The sequence below is a fragment of the Ceratotherium simum genome, chromosome 15 (genome assembly GCF_057802395.1).
Source record: "Ceratotherium simum simum isolate JZ-2026a chromosome 15, ASM5780239v1, whole genome shotgun sequence".
NCBI classification, from domain to species: domain Eukaryota; kingdom Metazoa; phylum Chordata; class Mammalia; order Perissodactyla; family Rhinocerotidae; genus Ceratotherium; species Ceratotherium simum.
Window position 1 is genome coordinate 36,395,472 of NC_141914.1, and position 19,461 is coordinate 36,414,932.

At 41.6% G+C, this 19,461-nt stretch overlaps 1 protein-coding gene across 1 annotated transcript; it reads right to left on the reverse strand.

Annotated features, from left to right (window-relative positions):
* Positions 1 to 13,347: 13,347 nt before the first annotated feature.
* Positions 13,348 to 17,684, reverse strand: ADIPOQ (adiponectin, C1Q and collagen domain containing). Its single transcript, XM_004424594.3, has 2 exons — positions 16,892 to 17,684; positions 13,348 to 15,645 (listed from the first exon to the last, which is right to left on the reverse strand). The coding sequence occupies exons 1-2, from the start codon at positions 17,100 to 17,102 to the stop codon at positions 15,125 to 15,127; spliced, it is 732 nt and encodes a 243-aa protein (XP_004424651.1). The 5' UTR covers positions 17,103 to 17,684; the 3' UTR covers positions 13,348 to 15,124.
* Between the last annotated feature and the right edge of the window lie 1,777 nt (positions 17,685 to 19,461).

The following is a 19,461-nucleotide window of genomic DNA, read 5'->3' on the forward strand; positions in this document are numbered from 1 at the left end:
AGGCCTGGTGGGAGGTTGTATGTGGTCATTGCTGGGAGCAGCAGGGCTGGTTTGTCACCTATTAATAAGCCCCATGTAGGCAGCTATACCTAATCTGACAGCTCTCTTTAGAGGGGGGATACTACTGCCTTCTGTTTTCAGGGCTCTGGTGCCTGAAGCAGCAGGAAAGCCCCCCTCAGCCTGTTAGGTAGCTGGTGGGAAGTGGGAGAGGTGTTGGCTGAGCTCAGAGCTGCAAAAGATAAGCTCAGAGGCTAGCCAGGCCAGCTCTCAAGGCACTCCCCACCCTGACCCATCATCACAGGTTGCGTTTTCCGGAAGTAGACCCTGAAATGGAGTTCAGGGGTGCGCTCTGTTTATTAGGGATCAACACCTATGAAAGGAAGAGGGAGGAAGCAGGATCAGGCCCAGGAACAGGTTAAACTATGATTCAGGCCTGACGTAAGTTCCATAAACCTGATGGGAGCACTGGAGAGAGGACTGTCTGTCCGTACCTCAGATCAGGCACAGAGGGGCAGGACTCTGCACACTCACTTCATTCAGTCACTGGACACAGGCTGCCAGGGAGGGGCATGGCCATCCGTGAGGCCACTGTACAGCTGAGGCAGAGTCTGAGAGAGCCGACCACTGGAGCCTGTCTGCTGACCAGTCCTGTAGCTGGGCAGCAAGGCTTCCCTTGGAGGGGCATCTAGGTATCTCCACGACCGCCATCCTCCACTCCTCCCAGGCTTCAGGGCTTCGTGGTCAGGCCTGCTTCGCCCAGCTCTGCAGAATCTGACAGCCCAGGAGGTTTGCAAGCAGGGCTCTGGAGAAGGAAGCAGGAAGAACTTCAGACTTTGGAAGTGCTCTTTATCTGTAATTATAGCCCCAGGCATCCATAATTAGGAAGGCGAATTTACTTCTAACGAAATTGCATAAGACCTTTCCTGGTAAGAGACATTTTGGGGATTTTCTGCTGTGCTAGATCATATCTGACTCCCACGCCTTCCTGAAATAATCTAAAATCAAGAGCGCTGACTACCAAGAAGATGGGGGTTTCCTGAGCCTTGGATATCCCTTGCTCATCCAGATTTGGGGCTAACACTGACCACGTCGGCCTTTGCCCAGGAAAACTTGACTTAAACTAGAGGTGGGGTTTGAGGAGTAATTTGTGTGATTATCTGCAAGTCTCCTGGAGGGTCATTACAAGAATCCAGAGACCAGGATGTTGCCAGGTGCTCAGCAGAAGCTTCATAAATGTTTGTTGAATGAAACTTCTGCACAAATCAGATTCTATCATGAAACTTATTTGAGATGACCACAGCTCTCAGTTAACCACCCCAGCCTCGCTCATTAAATTCCTGTCAAAGGGGAAAGCAGATTTTATTTTCAGGAAGGTGGATGGGCAGGCAGTTAGTGGCTGAGAGAGAGAATGAGGGAAAGACAGAGGCACTTCCAGAAAGGTCTCAATTTATGACAGAAAGTCTTGTGTAAAAGCCCTGGGGCTCTTGCTTAATTGATAACCCTGAGCTGGTTACTTATCATTTATAAGCTTTCATTTGTAAAATGAGCACATTCTTAATACTGAAATTACAAAGTATTGTGAGGATTAATAGCATGACAGGTGAAGTGCCTAGCAAGGGCCTGACGAGGTGAGGTTACTATAGTTGTTGTTCATCGTAATAGATAGAGGCTTGTGTTTCACTAATTGGAGGGAATGGCAGGAGAGAAGCCTAGGACACAGAGGCTCTTTCCACAGGCACAAAGGAAAGCACATGGTTACAGTCATTCAGTCAAGATATTTATTGAGTGCCTACTATGAGCCAGGCACAATTCTAGGTGCTTGGGATTCATCTGTGAACAAGACAGGTGAGGATTCTTACCCTCATAGAGCTTACATTCTAGTGGAGGACAGACGATAAAAATATACAGTATATTAAGAGATGATGAGTGCTATAGAAAAATAACAAAAAAGTGAGCATTAAGAGGGATGAGGACTGAGGGAACGAAGTAGGGTGGAGGGAGGGAGGCAGGTTGCAAATGTAAACACAGTGGCCAAGGTAGGTAGGTGTCCTTGAGGAAGTGAGATGGAACAAATCTGAAAGGTGAAGACCAAGGGACATCTGGGGGACAGCAGACCCACAGCTACAGCAAAGCCCTCGGGTGGGAGCCTTCAGGTGCAGCCTCTCCAGGAGCAGCAGGGGCCAAGGTGGCCGGGCCAGTGAGCAAGGGCCAGAGAGCACAAGGGCTTCCCTTGAAACGAGAGGCAGATCACACTGGCTTTGTAGCCATGCTCCAGACTTGGCTGCTCTGAGTGAAACAGGAGCCTTTGCAGGGTTTTGAACAGAGGAGTGACAGGCTCTGACTTTAAAGGGGTTATACTGGCTGTGACGGGAGATCCATAAGAGGAATTTCTACCATCGTTCTATATGGTTGACGTAAAGGAATCTGTTCCAAGATAGATTAAGTTGTTTATTCACAGCAGGTTGTCGCTGGAAATTGCACAAAACAAATGCTTTCCTAGGTTAGAGAAACTCAAAAGGATGCAGAGCCAGACCTTTCAGGCTTATTTTAATGCATAAACCATTCATCTTCAGGAAAGAAAAGAAGGAATGTTTAAAATGCAGACAAAAAGGAAAGGATTGAGAGACTCCCAATTATTTCCCTTATTTTTACCTAATTAAGTTTTTAAATAGGTATTACCTGCATAGGATACTTCAAAAGGTACAAAAGGATGGGAAGTGTGTCTTCCCTTATCGGTTTCCTGGTCCAACAGTTCCCTTCCATAGGAGCAAACTGGTCACCATTGGCTGTGTGGCCTCCTGGAGGCATATAGAAAAGTATATTGTATAGCTTATTGTTATGGACCGAATTGTGTCATTTTCCTCCCCTCAAATTCACATGTTGAAGACAAAACCTCCAGTACCTCAGAATGTGATTGCCTTTGGAGATAGGATCTTTAAGAGATAATTAAGGTTAAATGAGGTTATTAGGGTGGGCCCTACTCTAATATGACTAGTGTCCTTATAGAAGAGGAGAGATTAGGACACAGACAGACACAGAGGAAACACAGGGGGAAGACATTGAGAAAAAATGGCCATCTATGAGCCAAGAAGAGAGACCTCAGAAGAAACCAACCTTGCAACACCTTGATCTCGAACTTCTAGCCCCTAGACCTGTGAGAAATAAATTTCTGTTGTTTAAGGCACTCAGTCTGTGGTACTTTGTTATGACAGCCTGAAATGACTGACTATAAATATATATCCCTTTTTAGTCACAATTTTAACAGATTATGTATACTCTTATGCACTTTGCTGTTTTTCATTTAGAACTGCATCTTAGAGATCATCCCAGGCCAGTACACACAGAGCTGCTTTATTCTTTTTAAAGACTGCAGAGTATTCCACTGCATGCATGTTTAATAATTTATTTAACCCTTTCTTTGTTAGTGGATATTCAAGTTGTTTCAAAACTTTTGCTATTACAAAAAATGCTACAATGAGTAACTGCATACATGTCATTTCATACATGTGTATGGATATAAGTAGGATAGATTCTTAGAAGTAGAACTGCTTGGCTGAAAATAAATGGATTTAAAATTTGACAGATACAGCCCAATTGCCTTCCAAAAGTACCAATGTACCCTCCAATCAGCTTTAAAAGTTCCTGTTTCTCCATAACATCACCAATATTTTGTGTCATAAAACTATTTGATTGTTCCTACTGTAATGAATGAAAAAATAGTAGCTTGTACTTGCTCCAAACAAGGCATTTTTCTTCTCCTACTCTGCGTGGAGGTCTGGGCAGCATAATCATTAATCTGCCCCCAGATGTTTGTACTGTGCAGTATTTCATATCCTGTCTTCCTACAACCCATAGCATTCACCACTCCTTATCCCACAGAGTGCTTTTTTCTGGCTCCTCCACAGTTAGGATCACAAGGGATGATTGCTATCACCATGGTTGTCACTGGACTCCTACAATCTAGCTCAGTTGACTGACATATAAACAAATATTTGCAATTCCATATCTACCTGGAGGAGCCCAGGAAGGTTTCAAAGCGGAGGTGATACTTGAAGTACTTATGGAAGTCAGCCAGGTAAGAAGCCATTCTAGGCAGATAAAAAGGCATAACATTTCAAACATTGCACACTTGGAATATCAAGTAGTCTGGTAGGACATCTAATGGAAAGTAGGATAGAATGTGGTTGGAAGCCCTCAGCTTCCTCGCACATGTCTGTCAATAGAGATAATCACACCACCTTCTGGTTTATAGCTGAGGCTTCCCTCTGGCACCCACAGGTATGACCCACTCCAATTCTTCTCCTGGGTTTCCTCTCTCCAAGCAACCCACTCTCATGAAGAGTAATTAAAAAAGGATTTTAAAATATCTTTACTGGTTTTTCTGATTATAGTAGAAAATTTTACGTAGCCAATTCAAGGAATACAGAACAGTATGAAAAAATTTAAAAGAACAAAATACTAAATACAAAATACCCCAGAAGTAACTACTGCTAATATTTTGTTGGAAATCTTTGCAGAGGTATCCTTAAATACGCACACACACACTTGTATAATGTTAATTATGTATGTATACTACACATAAAATCAATATATTTCACGTAAATGATATAATATTTTTCACTAAAAAATAATTCTAGAATTTTTTCATGCCACTGAATATAGACCCACATTATTATCTTGATTACTGCCTGCATGGTATTCTATTCTGTTAGAGCTACTAGAATTCATTGACTAATTCTCTATTGTGGGCATTTAGGCTTTTATACAAACAATGCTATAATCAACAGCCTTGTATATTTATGTACATCAAGGTTATTATGTTTTTGTTGTAATGATACTTTTTGATTGATCCATTGGCTGTTGAACTGACCCTAGTTCATTACCTGTGTAGCACAACCTGTCTCAGCAAGCATAATCGGTTCAGCCACTGTGTGTTTAGTACAAATAGAGGAAAGAATGATTTGAGGGCCGTCAAAACCAATTTAATCAAAGCAAAGGTTTTCCATTGTGTTTAATATTCAGGAAAACTACCAAAATCACTTTTATTTCTACTGCTATAAGAAAGTGACCAAGTAAAGTGTCCATCTTAACCCCATGACAAGTTGAATTTTTACAGGTTTTAATATAATGCAGCTGTAAGAAAGGATTAGTAAACTTACTACTCAACATTTTACAACAACAAATAGTTTGAATTCATCCTCAGTTTTCCTACTAGATTTATGACATAATAATGTGAATAATGTAACAAAAACATTCAAAACAAAATGAAGACTTATTCTGCAAATCAGAAAAATAAGCTATCAAATTTGTGATCACTTAGGAGAAGGCTCTGCCCTAAATAAAATTGTTAGTGGCTCAGGAAAAGATACCAGGGCATAAAGGAGGCAACAGAAATGTACTCACTTTGAAGTATTTTTAGCCTTCAATCTTAGAGACAAGCACTACTATACTAATTAGAAGCTGCCTGAGATCCTTAAATGAGAAACGTTTATTTCTAATTTTAATCCTTTTCCGTTTAAGGAAAGGGGTTTAAGTGTTGTAGAATCTTTCATGGAGAGCTCAGTCTCTCCTGTTACCACAGACAGTCCTGTGGGGAAGGAATGGATAGCAGGCTGAGGGCCCTGCACATTCCACTTTCTTCTAATTCTTGAACTTTCCATAATCCAGACACTTTCTAGGACTTCAAATTCTCTTGCCATGGCAGTCTTACTAATTTCTCCTGCTTGATTTCACTTTTGATCTCGGGAAGATTTTGCTCAGAAACAGGAGATCATTAGGAAAGTGCTGATTTTGAGGAAAAACAGGGATAAGAAAAGGATGTTTACCTAGTTGAGGAGGAAACCGGGCTCAGAGATAAACTGACAAAGGGAAGTAGTGAGTCTGGCTAGTCTGGCCAATCGACTCTACCATAAACACTTCCCACCCCTTCTGAGAAACCATAATTGACCTGAAAATTTACTTGGGTAGACTGAAAAGTAAATCAGAAAGAGGAACCAGGTTCTTATCAGCTGTGATCAACTCAAAAGCTCTTCGCCAACCAGGCACCCATCAGCCTTAGAAGACATTTTTTGAGGCTCATACTTAACCTAAATTCCAAATGCCTCACCCCCTGCTACTCATAACATCATCCCTCATCATATAGATAGCCCTGTGTTAAAATAACGTGGAGTACACTACAGGAATTTAAGATGACAAAACAAATGCATTAAGAGGCAATAATTCTCAATCCAGAGGTAACATCCAAAGAGTCCTTGTAATGAAACAGACTTTCTAAGAGGAAGCAGGCTTCTTGTAACTTCAAGTGTCCACATGTTAGGAAGATCACAAAGGATTTTCCTGAATGAACTGATATACACACCACTTTCCCAAGAGCACAGCCTTAGCGTGATAGGATAGAGACGTGTGCCAAGCCCTGTCTGTTTATTCTCTGAGTAGAGGCTGAGTCACCCACTGCCTCCCAACACACACTCACACTCCTTTCACCCAGCTCATACCAACACTTCTATTGAACGAAGCAGCAAAAGTTAGTCTATAATTATCTCCTAACTTTATAATTCTAATATAGAAATATCTCTAGAATTTAGTCTTTCCTCTGCAACTCAGTTACTACTACTTTTGTCTTCACTTGCTGGGACCCATAACAGATAGCCTCCAACCTGGCCTTTCAACATCAATAACACCAGCAAGTGACCTTAATATGATGCCAGTCTGATTATATTATGCTCCTGCTTAAAAGATTTTTGTTGGCTTCCCATCACCAAAAGATGAAGTCCAAACACTTCCTACCCCATCAGTCTCTTCTTTGCTTGTTCTTGCCACACCCAACTTCATCTCTGGTATTCTCTTACATATGCTTCTCTCCAGTCATGCTGAACTTCTCACTTTGCCTTATCAGCCTATTTATGCTTTTTTGACTTGGTTTCTCTTCTTCACTCTTAGTGGAATGTCCTCCCTTGCTCCTTCTCAGTTTAGCAAATGCTTTCTCCTCTTTTAAGGCCAGTTCAAATGTTGTCCCCAACACATAGACTTCCTGACTTCTCTGGTAGCCTAAAGCATCTCTGCCTCTTAACTCCTAACTGTATTTTATTCATTTTTGTGTAAACAATTATTAAGTTAAAGGGAAATTATGAGTTTAATATCTATCTTCCTTCTAGATAAGTGCTGCCCAGTAGAACTTTCTGGATGTTGGTAATGTTATTCTTTGTTGTCCAATAAGATAGCTACTAGCTACATGTAGCTATTGAGCACTTGATATGTGGTCAGTGTGGCTGAATAACTGATTTTTTTTCATTTACATTAATTTAAACCTAAATTTAAAAAGCCATATGTGGCTAGTGGTTACTAAATTGGACAGCACAGTTGTACTCTGTGCCCAGGACAGATCCCATCTAATAGTAGGTAGTCAATACCTTTTTATTCAATGGATAAATGAATGGATGGAAACAATATCACTATTTTACATTTCAAGACCATCTAGTTATTATATATGCCTTATAGCCCTAGGAAGACTACAAGGCTTCTCAAATGTATCTAGGAGACACATGAAAGTCAAAGTACTCATTGCAGAACACAGTGAAATTGATCTATTTAATGTAATTATATAAATCAAGAATCAGAAAATGTTATCATATTCTATCCCGAAAATAATACATAAAGTATTTTAAAGATCATATTTTAGCAAGATAAATCCTCTTACCAAATTTATGAGAAAGTTGACATAATTTGAACAAAAAATCTTGATATCAGATGCATTCTCTGACAATCAAATGTTTATTTCCAGGACTGCATCTAGGAACTTGTTGTGTTTTGTCTTAAGGCAACACGGATGGAGTATTGAGTTTACCTAAGAGCTGACAGTGGAGGTGGGAAGTTGGATTCTAAAGGAATAATAACTGCTAGCAGCAGTAATAAATGACCCCCCCAAAATTTCATAACACAATAAATTTTAACAAGATAAAGGTTTATTTCTTGCTCTTGTCATAGTCATGAGTTGGGGAGCTCTCTAAGGAAGCTCTCCTCTAATGGGTGATTCAGGGATACAGAATCCTTTCACCCCATGACTCTACCATCATCCGTCATTAACATTTGGCCTCTACTGTCACTATGGAAGGAGAACACAGTATGTGAGAAGGCACATCAAACACTTAATTATTTCATCCTGGAAGTGACACATATCCTTGCTCACAATCCATTGGCCAGACCTAGTCATGGGGCCAACTAACAATAGGGGAGGCTAGGAAATATAGAGGAGCATGCAAATATCAATGAGTTCCAGTAGTCTCTGTCACCATGCTTAAGGCAATAGCCAAATCTATTAGAATTACCTTGGACAATCCCTTTTTAAGAATTTTGAGTATACACAAAGTAGCGGGCTTGCATCAGTGGCTATATGAAATGAAAAATATCTATCTTTGTACAATGGATTATACTCAGTCTGGTGAGAAGCTCGTGTCCAAGAAAGATAACTGAAGAACAGCAAGGGAAACAACAGATTCACATCTTGGTTCTCAAGTTCACTGTGAGGGCTGTAATTCCCTACACGTTTTAAAGATATCTCTCTCAATAAATGTGCATTCTTCTTGAGACTGCATTATAGTGGGAAATGATGGGGTGTAATGATAGCTTCTTTTGTTATGTCTGGGAAACTGTGACATATTTTTATCTCACATTCGATCAGGTTGCTACTTGGAAATATCTTAAATCTCCATTACACCTGAGTTCCACTCAGTGCCCTTCCCTTTGCTTACTGAAGACAGGGAGTATGCTATTGCCTGGACTGTGTCACAATTTCCAGTTGCCAGAGAAAACACTCCCTCGTTGAAAGTAGTTTGGCATGCAGACATTTACAGCATTGTATCATTCCTCATAGGATCATCGTCATAAAATTATTCTGTGAAAGAAAGTTTTCCAAGATGGGAAAGCAACTCAGTAGAACTTTTTCTTCATTTGAATACCAGAATTCATGCTTCCTTTTTTGTGGCTGTGATTCTGTCATGAGTAAGGAAGACAGTAAGGTCTTTGTCTTTGGGATTCAGATTTAATGTATTCATATTTACTAAAAAAAATGTGTCTGCCAAGTAAACAAGACTATGAACCAGATAACACCTTGCTGCCAATAAGTCAAAAGGAATGTGTGAATCTGAGAAAGAGCTGCTACTTCAACTCTTCACTGAGCACTGACCTGCCCTTTGCCAGACCTCAGCCAGTTAACAGCTGTGCGTGTGCAGGAGTAGAATATTAAGGAAGTTTTCTACAAACTCAAACTAGAGAAAACAGTTCATCTCTCATAAGCTTGGATTTTATAAAGTTTACTCTGTTAATAACATCATTCAAATACATCCACAAGTCTGTGAGACATTCTCCTCATCTCTATTTTCCAGCTGTAATTAATACTCAGCCAACCAGCCCAGAGTAGAGATTTCCAAGTAATTTGGGCTCTGACACCATTCTCCAAAACAGTCAATAGTCAGGCATTTTGGCCCATCTATACACACATCCGCCAACATCTGTTTCATTTCTAGGTATAAATATTATCCAAATAAATCACTGTGATACCCTGCGATAGACTGTATGTTTGTGTTCCCCCAAAATTCATATATTGAGGCCTAATCCCCAATGTGGTGGTATTAGGAAGTGGGGCCTTTGGGAGGTAATTAGATCATGAGGATAGAGCCTTCATGAATGGGATTAGTGCCCTTATGAGAAGAGACACAAAAAAGAGAATCTCTCTCTCTCCACCATGTGAGGACCCAGCAAGAAGACAACCATCTGCAAACCAGGAATAGGGCCCTCCCCAGAAGCCAACCATGCTGGCACCCTGATCTCAGACTCCTAGCCTCCAGAACAGTGAGCAATAAAATTCTGTTGTTTTAATCACCCAGTCTATGATATTCTGTTATAGCAGCCCTGACTGACTGGGAAATATCTGTATGATGGAACATTACGTGTCCATGTAAAAATCACACTTACAAACTATATTTCATGACATAGAAAAACATTCACTTTAAAAGGCAAGGCAAACACTGGATGTTCAGTATGATCCCAATTTTTTAACAAATTTATTGTGTAACCCAAATTTCCTATTCCTCCTATCCCTTTTATTTATTTATTTATTTATTTATTTATTTATTTATTTATTTATTTATTTATTTATTTATTTTTGTTAGGAAGATCAGCCCTGAGCTAACATCCATGCTAATCCTCCCCTTTTTGCTGAGGAAGACCAGCTCTGAGCTAACATCTATTGCCAATCCTCCTCCTTTCTCCACCCCCCCAAAGCCCCAGTAGATAGTTGTATGTCATAGCTGCACATCCTTCTCATTGCTGTATGTGGCACGCGGCCTCAGCATGGCCGGAGAAGCGGTGCAGCGGTGTGCGCCCAGGATCGAACCAGGCGGCCAGTAGCTGAGAGCGCACACTTAACTGCTAAGCCACGGGGCCAGCCCCTCCTCCTATCCCTTTTAAATGGTCTGTTTCCTCCAGGACAAATACGGGAAAAGCAAAGCTTGTGTCTTAGGTGACCCCAGGTGGCCCTCTTGTGAGTGGAGTGGCTCTGCAGCTTCTCCCAGCTTTGCCATAGGCTACCTGTTCCCTGTCAGACACTTCTAAACCCAAGCCCCACAGTTGACTGTTTCCTTTCCACAAACACTAGAGGTTGATATAGGGTAAGCCTCACCTTATTTGACTGTCGTGTCTCTTTCTTGTCCCCAACACCACCACAAAAGACTACTCAAGGGCTCAAGAAATTTAAGGAAACGACAACAATGCAGGAAGAGCAAACCTAAAGAAATGCTTGAAATACGGCTTTTGGCAAAGTCCAAAAGAAAGCTCTTAAGAAGTTAATCCCAGCACAGGAATCATCTTCTAGGATTAATCCCATTCTTAACCTGACTCCCTAAGGTTCTTCATTCAAACACCTCTTTTCCTGCTATAAAAATTACACATTTTGGAAAATGCCACTCTGTAAACAGATTCATCTCACTCTAAGATCCATTTACTAGAAACTACGTATGAGAGCAAAGTCGTGGAACTTCCAGTTCTCAAACTGTGAAACAGTATGGAAGGGTAACCAAATAATTAGCATGTTAGTTAAGGGGGCTTTTATACACATGTGGGGCACTATTACTGCAGTAGTGACCGCTGACTTGGTTAGCGAGCCCTTCTTGAGTGCTGCCAAAATTTCTAGAATTCAACACACGCCATAAATCCAAAAATGTTAAGAACTCAAGCCTAGGTAGGTTTTTTTTTCATTTTAACGTGGATTTCTTTTATTATTAGAGATGCTGACCTTCTATTCATAGGGATGGGAATTAGGATAAAAAGAATCAGCTATCTCGGTTAAGTGCGTGCGCTCCGCTGCCGGCGGCCCGGGTTCGGATCCCGGGTGCGCACCGAGGCACCACTCCTCCAGCCATGCTGAGGCCGCGTCCCACATACAGCAACTAGAAGGATGTGCAGCTATGACAGACAACTATGTACTGGGGCTTTGGGGGAAAAATAAATAAATAAAATCTTTAAAAAAAAAAAAAAAAAAGAATCAGCTATCTTTTCATCACACTTGGTTAGACTTGTTGAGAACAAAGAAAGCCCACAGTTCCTTAAGTTTTTGAGCAAGTGAACCAGGGAAGACTCAACGTGTCCTTAGGAAAGATTATCCTTGTACCATAGCAAAAGCTAACATTCATTCCTCTAATAGAGTGAGTTTTTAAAAATTGGTGTATAACTGAATTATGACATTATATTAGCTTCAGGTGTACAACATAATGATTCGATATATGTATTTGTTGCATAGGTTGTTTAAATGTTAAATGTACACTAAACTAAATTACTTTACCTTCAAACTATATTCTAAAGCATTCTGACAATTTTGTGTGTGTGTGTGTGAGGAAGATCAGCCCTGAGCTAACATCCATGCCAATCCTCCTCTTTTTGCTGAGGAAGACTGGCCCTGGGCTAACATCTGTGCCCATCTTCTTCCACTTTATATGGGATGCCGTCGCAGCATGGGCTGACAAGCTGTGCGTCGGTGCGCGCCCGGGATCCGAACCCAAGCTGACAGCAGCGGAGCGTGCGCACTTAACAGCTACACCATGGGGTAGCTGACAATTTTTGTTTAAATTATAGTTTGGGAGTTATCTGTGATGCCCTACCCTGTCCCCCAATACTGTAGCTTAAGAGATCACTATCAATTTATATATATATATACACACACAAAAGAACTGATAGAACGATATGCTTACTGTAAGAGTCTCTGGGAACTGGAATTATGATTGAATTTTATTTTTTTCTTGAAACTGTTCTGTACTTTCCAATTTTTTGCAACGAAAATCCATTATCTTTGCAATCAGAAAAAAATTCCAAAATTATTGTTAAATGTTTCTGCCACTGATAAATGACTTGCAACTTACATAAAGGCAAGTGCTTTTAGGGGCCAGCCCAGTGGTGCAAGCCGTTAAGTTCGTGTGCTCCACTTCCGCGACCCGGGGTTCACAGGTTCGGATCCCCGGCACGCACTGACACACTGCTTGTCACACCATGCTGTGGCGGCGTCCCATATAAAGTAGAGGAAGATGGGCACAGATGTTAGCCCAGGGCCAATCTTCCTCAGCAAAAAAGAGGATTGGCGTTGGATGTTAGCTCAGGGCTGATCTTCCTCACAAAAAATAAAAAAAGCAAGTGCCTTTATACTTCATTAACAAAGCAATACCAAATGTATGATAATACCACTACTAACCTTTTAAAGTCTTCTTATTCATAGAACTGAAGGCAAAAAGAATCAAAAATTTATAAGCTAGAACTGTAATTGATGAAATGTCATTAAAACTATGGGGTTGCACTTTCAACCATGACAGAGTAATGGAATCTGGAATTATCCTCCCACCATAAGGAACTAGAAAACTGGAGGAAATAGAGGAAAAGTAAATTTCAGATATTGGACAACAGGTAGTGCAGGCCTATGATCCCTAAGAGAAGGGAAACAAATGAGGTGAGCCCTACAATTGCCCAGGCTCAGTCTTTCTGATGTCATGGGGGAGAGCCTAAAACTATACTGTGTAGAGCCCGACAGTGAAGCCTACACTGTTGAAGGCAGAATCGAAGAACAGACAGAAAAGGGTCTTTGATGATATTGTTTGAGCCTCTGGTTCAAGCCTTACCTGAAGACAGAACAGCTCTGGTATTTCCCATTATGCAAGGGAATAATTTTTTATCTTAAGTTAGTTTGAGTTGGGTTTTCCGTCATTCACAACATAGAGTCCTGACTAACACAAGGTTTACCCCTTCATTCCTCTCTAAACCCCATGTCTGTCTCCAAAAATGAAAACGAAAGGCATGTGATAGAAATGCTTCTGCTTTTAATGCTGGATGGTATCTTTACTTGTAGAAAATAATGATAAGCAAGCATTTTGAGACAAAGCTTTACATGTAGAAATAATAATCTCTTAAAGAACAGCAGTACACATATAAAAGGGAATCATTCAGAATTTAAAACTGTAAGCAAAAAAAATAGGTTTTCCACTTCTATATTTATCCAGAATGCTATTAATTCTGCTTTTGCTAAAATCTTTGAAGAGCATTACTCAAGCTATTGTCTCCTGAGAGGAGGTTTATTACTAGCAACGACCTGTAATTCTTTTTTTTGTTTTCAAGGAATATTTGACAATAAAAAATTGCATATATTTAAGGTGTACAATTTGATGATTTGATATAGATATACACTGTGAAATAATCACCACAATCAAGCTAATTAACATATCCATTACCTCAGATAGTTATCATTTTCTTTTTCTTTTCTTTTTTTCCGGAATTATTAAAGAACAAGACTAGATTCAGAAGGCCCAAGTCTTCCCAGATCCTGCTCGTACTCAAGCAAAGAATGGTTTCCAAATTCCTCTGTGGGTTTTGCAAGCTCAAGCTACCTCCTTGAGGGAAAACTCTGTAAGTGCTCTGGAAAGCACTGTCATCCCTAACCTCAGTGGAAAAGATCAAACTGTTCAGGGGAAAAAGGATTGGATACTCACAGTCAAGGAGTTCCTAAAATAAAAATGTTTTTTGTGGATAAGGATTAGTTATATGGAGAGACTGAAATGGAGTTAATTCTGGGTAGATATGAGATTCAGGAGACTGATCTTCATGAGGCATTTATCAAAAACCTGCCAGGAGACTCAGAGGTGAAGGAAACACAGTCCTTTCCAGGCAGTTGTCCCTGGCCTGGTAGGAGGCTGTCCCCCATACCCAGGACTCTCATCCAGGGTCACACGTGGAGGGGCACAGGGGCACAGTGTGTGAGGAAAGTGTGCAGGAAAGAGATATCTCATCAGAGAATCTTCCTGACCAGGTGGCCTGGAGGAACAGGGAGGATTTCAGCATGTGGAGATGAAGTCGGCTTTCTGGCCACAGGGAAGATCATGAGGAGAGACACAGAGAAAAGGAAGTGAATAATGCAGGGGCCATTGAGTTGTCCAGCTGGGATGAGACTTAGTCATAGAACCACATTCTCTGAGGGAACTCTGCTCCGCTCCGGGAAAGGCTTAACACAAGATAAAGGCAAATTCAAAGGCCCTCAGGTGAGCTGGGTGGGAGACCCCCACCAACACCTCCAAAGAGCCCATATACTTTGTACAGTCTAGTGGAAAATGTCCACGGCCCTGGGTTTGGTTTCTAGTTCTGCCACTTAATACCTGTGTGACCTTAGGCATTCACTTAACTGTCTCAGTCTCAGGACCCCAAATGTAAAAGAGGGAATAATATCTTTCCTGTGTACCTGACATGAACATGAGGAGAAACGGTGGGCACAGAACAGCATTGTCAAATACTTTCTTGTACTTGTTTATCTTGTCATGTATGTGAAATTTCCCACTAAATGCTCTTATCCTTTTATTGCCACTACATAATAGATTCTTGAGGCTAGGGAACATGTCTTCTTCAGAACTGGGAACAGAGTATATGGTTTTTTTACAAAGGTACTCGATGAATGAATGAATGAATGTATGAGTAAATGAATGAATAATATTCAGAGGCCTCCAGCTAGATAATAAAATCATTCTCCTAACTACAGTGAAAACCTGTGGACTGTTCTGTGACTTTTGGGCTGTTTGGCCTAGTGGAGGCTCTGAGTTGGTGGTAATCAGTAGGTGTCATGGTAGAGAAGGAAGCCTGTGAAGGTCGAGTCGTTGACATTATCGGCATAGAGCCCATTTTGCTCTCCATCCCCATACACCTGGAGCCAGACTTCATCGCCCTTCTCCAGATGGAGGAGCACAGAGCCTGAGGCCTGGTCCAAGTTCTTGTCCTGGTACTGGTCATAGGTGAAGAGCACAGCCTTGTCCTTCTTGTAGAGGCTGACCTTCACATCCTTCAAGTAGACTGTGATGTGGTAGGAGAAGTAGTACAGCCCAGGAATGTTGCAGTGGAATTTGCCTGTGGTGCCATCATAGTGGTTTTGCTGATTGTAGAAGATCTTGGTAAAGCGAATGGGAACATTGGGGATGGTGACTCGGGTCTCCAATCCTACACTGAATGCTGAGCGGTATACATAGGCACTTTCTCCAGCTTCTCCTTTCCTGCCTGGGATTCCTGGAAAGCCTCGGGGACCTTCAACCCCAGGCACTCCAGTTTCACCGGCATCACCCTTAGGACCAACAAGACCTAGAGAATGAGAAGACTTCAGTGACTACAAGGAACACAACTCCCGGCTCGGCTGGTTCCAGCCTAAAACACTGTCCTTACGGCCCCTCCCCACAACCTGCTTGACTTACAGAGCAAGGAACCAATGGGAGCTCCCAAAGTGGAGAGTTATACCTCCTCCTTCCACATCCCTCCCCGCAGGCTCCTACGAATTCATCGCCAACCTTATCTTCTATAAGTCTCCATCATAGACTCTCCACCCTGCTAACCTTTTATGTGCTGGCTCAACAAACAATACTTTTGCTCTTCTGTCCCCTCTGCCTAGGATGCCCTCCCTCCTTTATTCTGTCTACCTATCCTTCAAGGCCTAGCTCAAGTCCTGACTCTTCCATACAGCCTTCATTGTTAATCCAGGTCTTCAGTGAGGGCATTTTCTCTCTGTTCTATACTTTGGGCATTTGTCCACATTGAATTTGGCAGATTTGGAGTGGACTTTCTTGTAGTAACTTCTAACAGAGTCTCCTGCATTAGATTTATCTTCTTAACTAAACCAAGAGTTCTCCAAGAGAAGGATTGTGACCTGCAGGAGGTGTGCATTAAGTCTGGTTGAATGCCACTGGATGTACTGGGAATTAAGTGGAAGTGAAGGGAAATAGGAATATGAACACATTGGGAATAGGGGTGGATGGAGATGGGGATGGGAAAGGAGACGGGGAGGGTGATGTGGATAGAGCAGAGTCAAGGGCACTGGTTTTACAGGTAACACCTATTCTCACCACCAGGAGGCCAACCCAAAATTCACTTGAGGTTGCTTATGGGTCACATAAAAATCTTTGCTTCTGGGGCCGGCCCGGTGGCTTAGCGGTTAAGTGCACGCGCTCCGCTACTGGCGGCCCTGGTTCAGATCCCGGGCGCGCACCGACGCACGACTGCTCCAGCCATGCTGAGGCTGCGTCCCACATACAGCAACTGGACGGATGTGCAACTATGACATACAACTATCTACTGGTGCTTTGGGGAAGAAAAAAAAAAAAGGAGGAGGATTGGCAATAGATGTTAGCTCAGAGCCGGTCTTCCTCAGCAAAAAGGGGAGGATTAGCACAGATGTTAGCTCAGGGCTGATCTCCCTCACAAAAAAAAAAAAAAAACTTTGCTTCTTCCCTGTGTCTAGATCTGAGTCAATAACTAATGCTCTCATCTAGTTCTAGAAGTCCTCCTCTACCCAGGAGAAGTCTGTGATGGAGGAGGCCAAAAACCTTGTTCTTACCTGGATCTCCTTTCTCACCCTTCTCGCCAGGGGTGCCATCTCTGCCATCACGGCCTGGGGCCCCATTGTAGCCAGGATGCCCTGGGACGCCCGCCATCCAACCCGCGCAGGCCCCCTTGGACAGGGGAGGCGGGACTCCAGGCCCTTCGGTGGTACCCTCGCCGTGACTGGGCAGGACTAGTATCAATAGAACAGCTCGGAGCAACAGCATCCTGAGTCCTGGAATTCAGATCTGCACTGTCAGCCATGAGATAGCAGACCGCAAACAGCACACCCGACCCAAACACACACATACACATACACGCACACACACATGGCATAACCCCTATGCCACCGGGCCAGCTACTGTTTATTTTTAAACACAGTGGAAAACATACTTTACGTGAAATTTTATTCCCCATCTTTGCCTTGTCATTTTCTAGTTTTATAATCGTTATTTTAAATGTGCTAGTCCATCAAGTGGATATAGCCAAAATATAATTAACCATTTCCATTTTCTTGTACTTTTAGCTTATTTACACTTTAAAATATTATTTTAAACTCTATAACAAATATCCTTAGGCGTACAGTTTATCCACAAATTATTATTCTGTTGTGACATATTCCCACAAATAACATTACTGGTCCGAGAGGTATGAACATTTTTAAGGCTCTTGACGCCTATTCCCTCATTGCAGCTTGTTATAGTGTTACCCAGCAGTATGGGACTCTGTGTAGAAGAGGGCCTGTCTTAACTGCTCTCACCAGCTCTGGATATTATCATTAAAAACCATTTTTGTTGTTGTTAGTTCGGTGGACAAAAGAAATGGCACCTCCCTACTTTGATCATTAATGAATTGTACATTTTATGAAAGGCCTATTTCCTAATTTAATTTCCTACCCTAATTTAATTTCCTCATTCATGATATATCTGTTAGTGTTTTTTGTCACAATTTATTAGGGACACAATGTTCTTTCTGAATCAATTTGTCTAAGCTCTTTACACCAACACTTTGTCACATATGCTACGATTATTTTCTCTAGTGTGAAGATTATTCTTTTGTTTTGTTTATCCTGATTTTTAGGTGACAGAAGTTCTAGTTTTTATATAGTCAACTCTGTTGATATTTTTCTCTGCTTCTAAGCTCTGAACAGTCCTTATCTGTGCTAGGGTTTGGTATATATTCTATTTTATTTTCTTCTGTTGTTTGATATATTTTAAATTTCACTCTTTAATCCATCTCTGATATTTGATTTTGGTGTAAGCTGTGATCTAAAATACTCAGTTTTTCCCTATTTGAAGACTAGCTGTTTAAAGACACCTTTAATGAAATTAATCTTTTCCCCCTCTATTGGTCTGATGCATCATTTATCAACTATCAAGTTCTAATATGATCTTATAAGTAAAGTGAGAATAGAGAACGAGACCGGCAGACAGAGAGGAGGAGAGAGAGAGAGACAGAGGCAACACAGCAAAGGAGACAGGTGCTGATGGAGACTGATGCTGCCCCTGACTCATACCCTTGGCGGCCATGAGTCTCTAGTCAAGGCTCACTCTTACCATCTACATGAATCTTTGTTGCCCTCTACTGGATTTGGAAGGCTCAGGAGGGTGTTCCCAATGGCTGCTGGGAATAAAATGAGACAGAGCTTAGGCTTGGCTTGTCCCACGATAAGAAAAAAGAGATGAGTTAAATGAGAAGCCAAGGAGGAGAGATCAGCCAAGCCCCGTCTGTATTTAGGAAGAATACTCATTCTGAGACTTTTACAATTTCATACATCTTTAAACATTCCCCATATTTGTCACCTCCATCCTTTCTCCTTATGGAGTTAGCAATAAAACTCCTGAGAAGACCTCTGAGAGGCTCTGTGCTTGCTTTCTCCAGAGACGAGGAGGGCAGAATCTATGAGGCTGTGTTCTTTTCCACAGGGAGACAGGAGGAGAGAATCCAGAACATGAGAACTGGTGGAAGAAGCTGTGGAGGACCTCAAAGATAGAGGGTGATTGGGGGCTTACTCCAAACCATTGGAGGCAGTGCAAAGTCAGAAGGTCTCCAGAGTTCTCCGGTTCCTCCTCCTCCTTTAAAAATCAAGATTCTATTCTCCCAGCCCAAGAGAAGGCATTCTGTCCTCAACACTTCAGTGTAGAGGACAGATTTCTCCACTAACAGGGACAACCAGTCTGGGTTCCATGACAGCGGCATGGGGTGGAGGTACTAAAAGGAGGGGTGCAGGGAGATGAGTACATGATTCTAGGAAGTGTCTGAAGCTAAGAACAGATTCTCTTGAAGAAGAAGGTTGTCTTCCAACATAGCTCTGGATGGGAAAATCAGCAATTGATAACAATTGAAGGGCAGTGCAGAGGGGCCTTATTTTCAAAAAATTTATTCCAAAATTATTTGTGCTCTTTGTTTAGATATAGCAGCTGTTACACTTTGATTTTGAAAGACTTCTATTTCTATAGGAGAAAACATTATTAAATGAAACTGTAATCTAAGACTCAATTGTGCCTATAAAGAAAACTTTTACATGGATCATGAAGCTAAATCCCAAGTTCTACTTACAATTCTTTGTCTTTGTAGAATGTCATT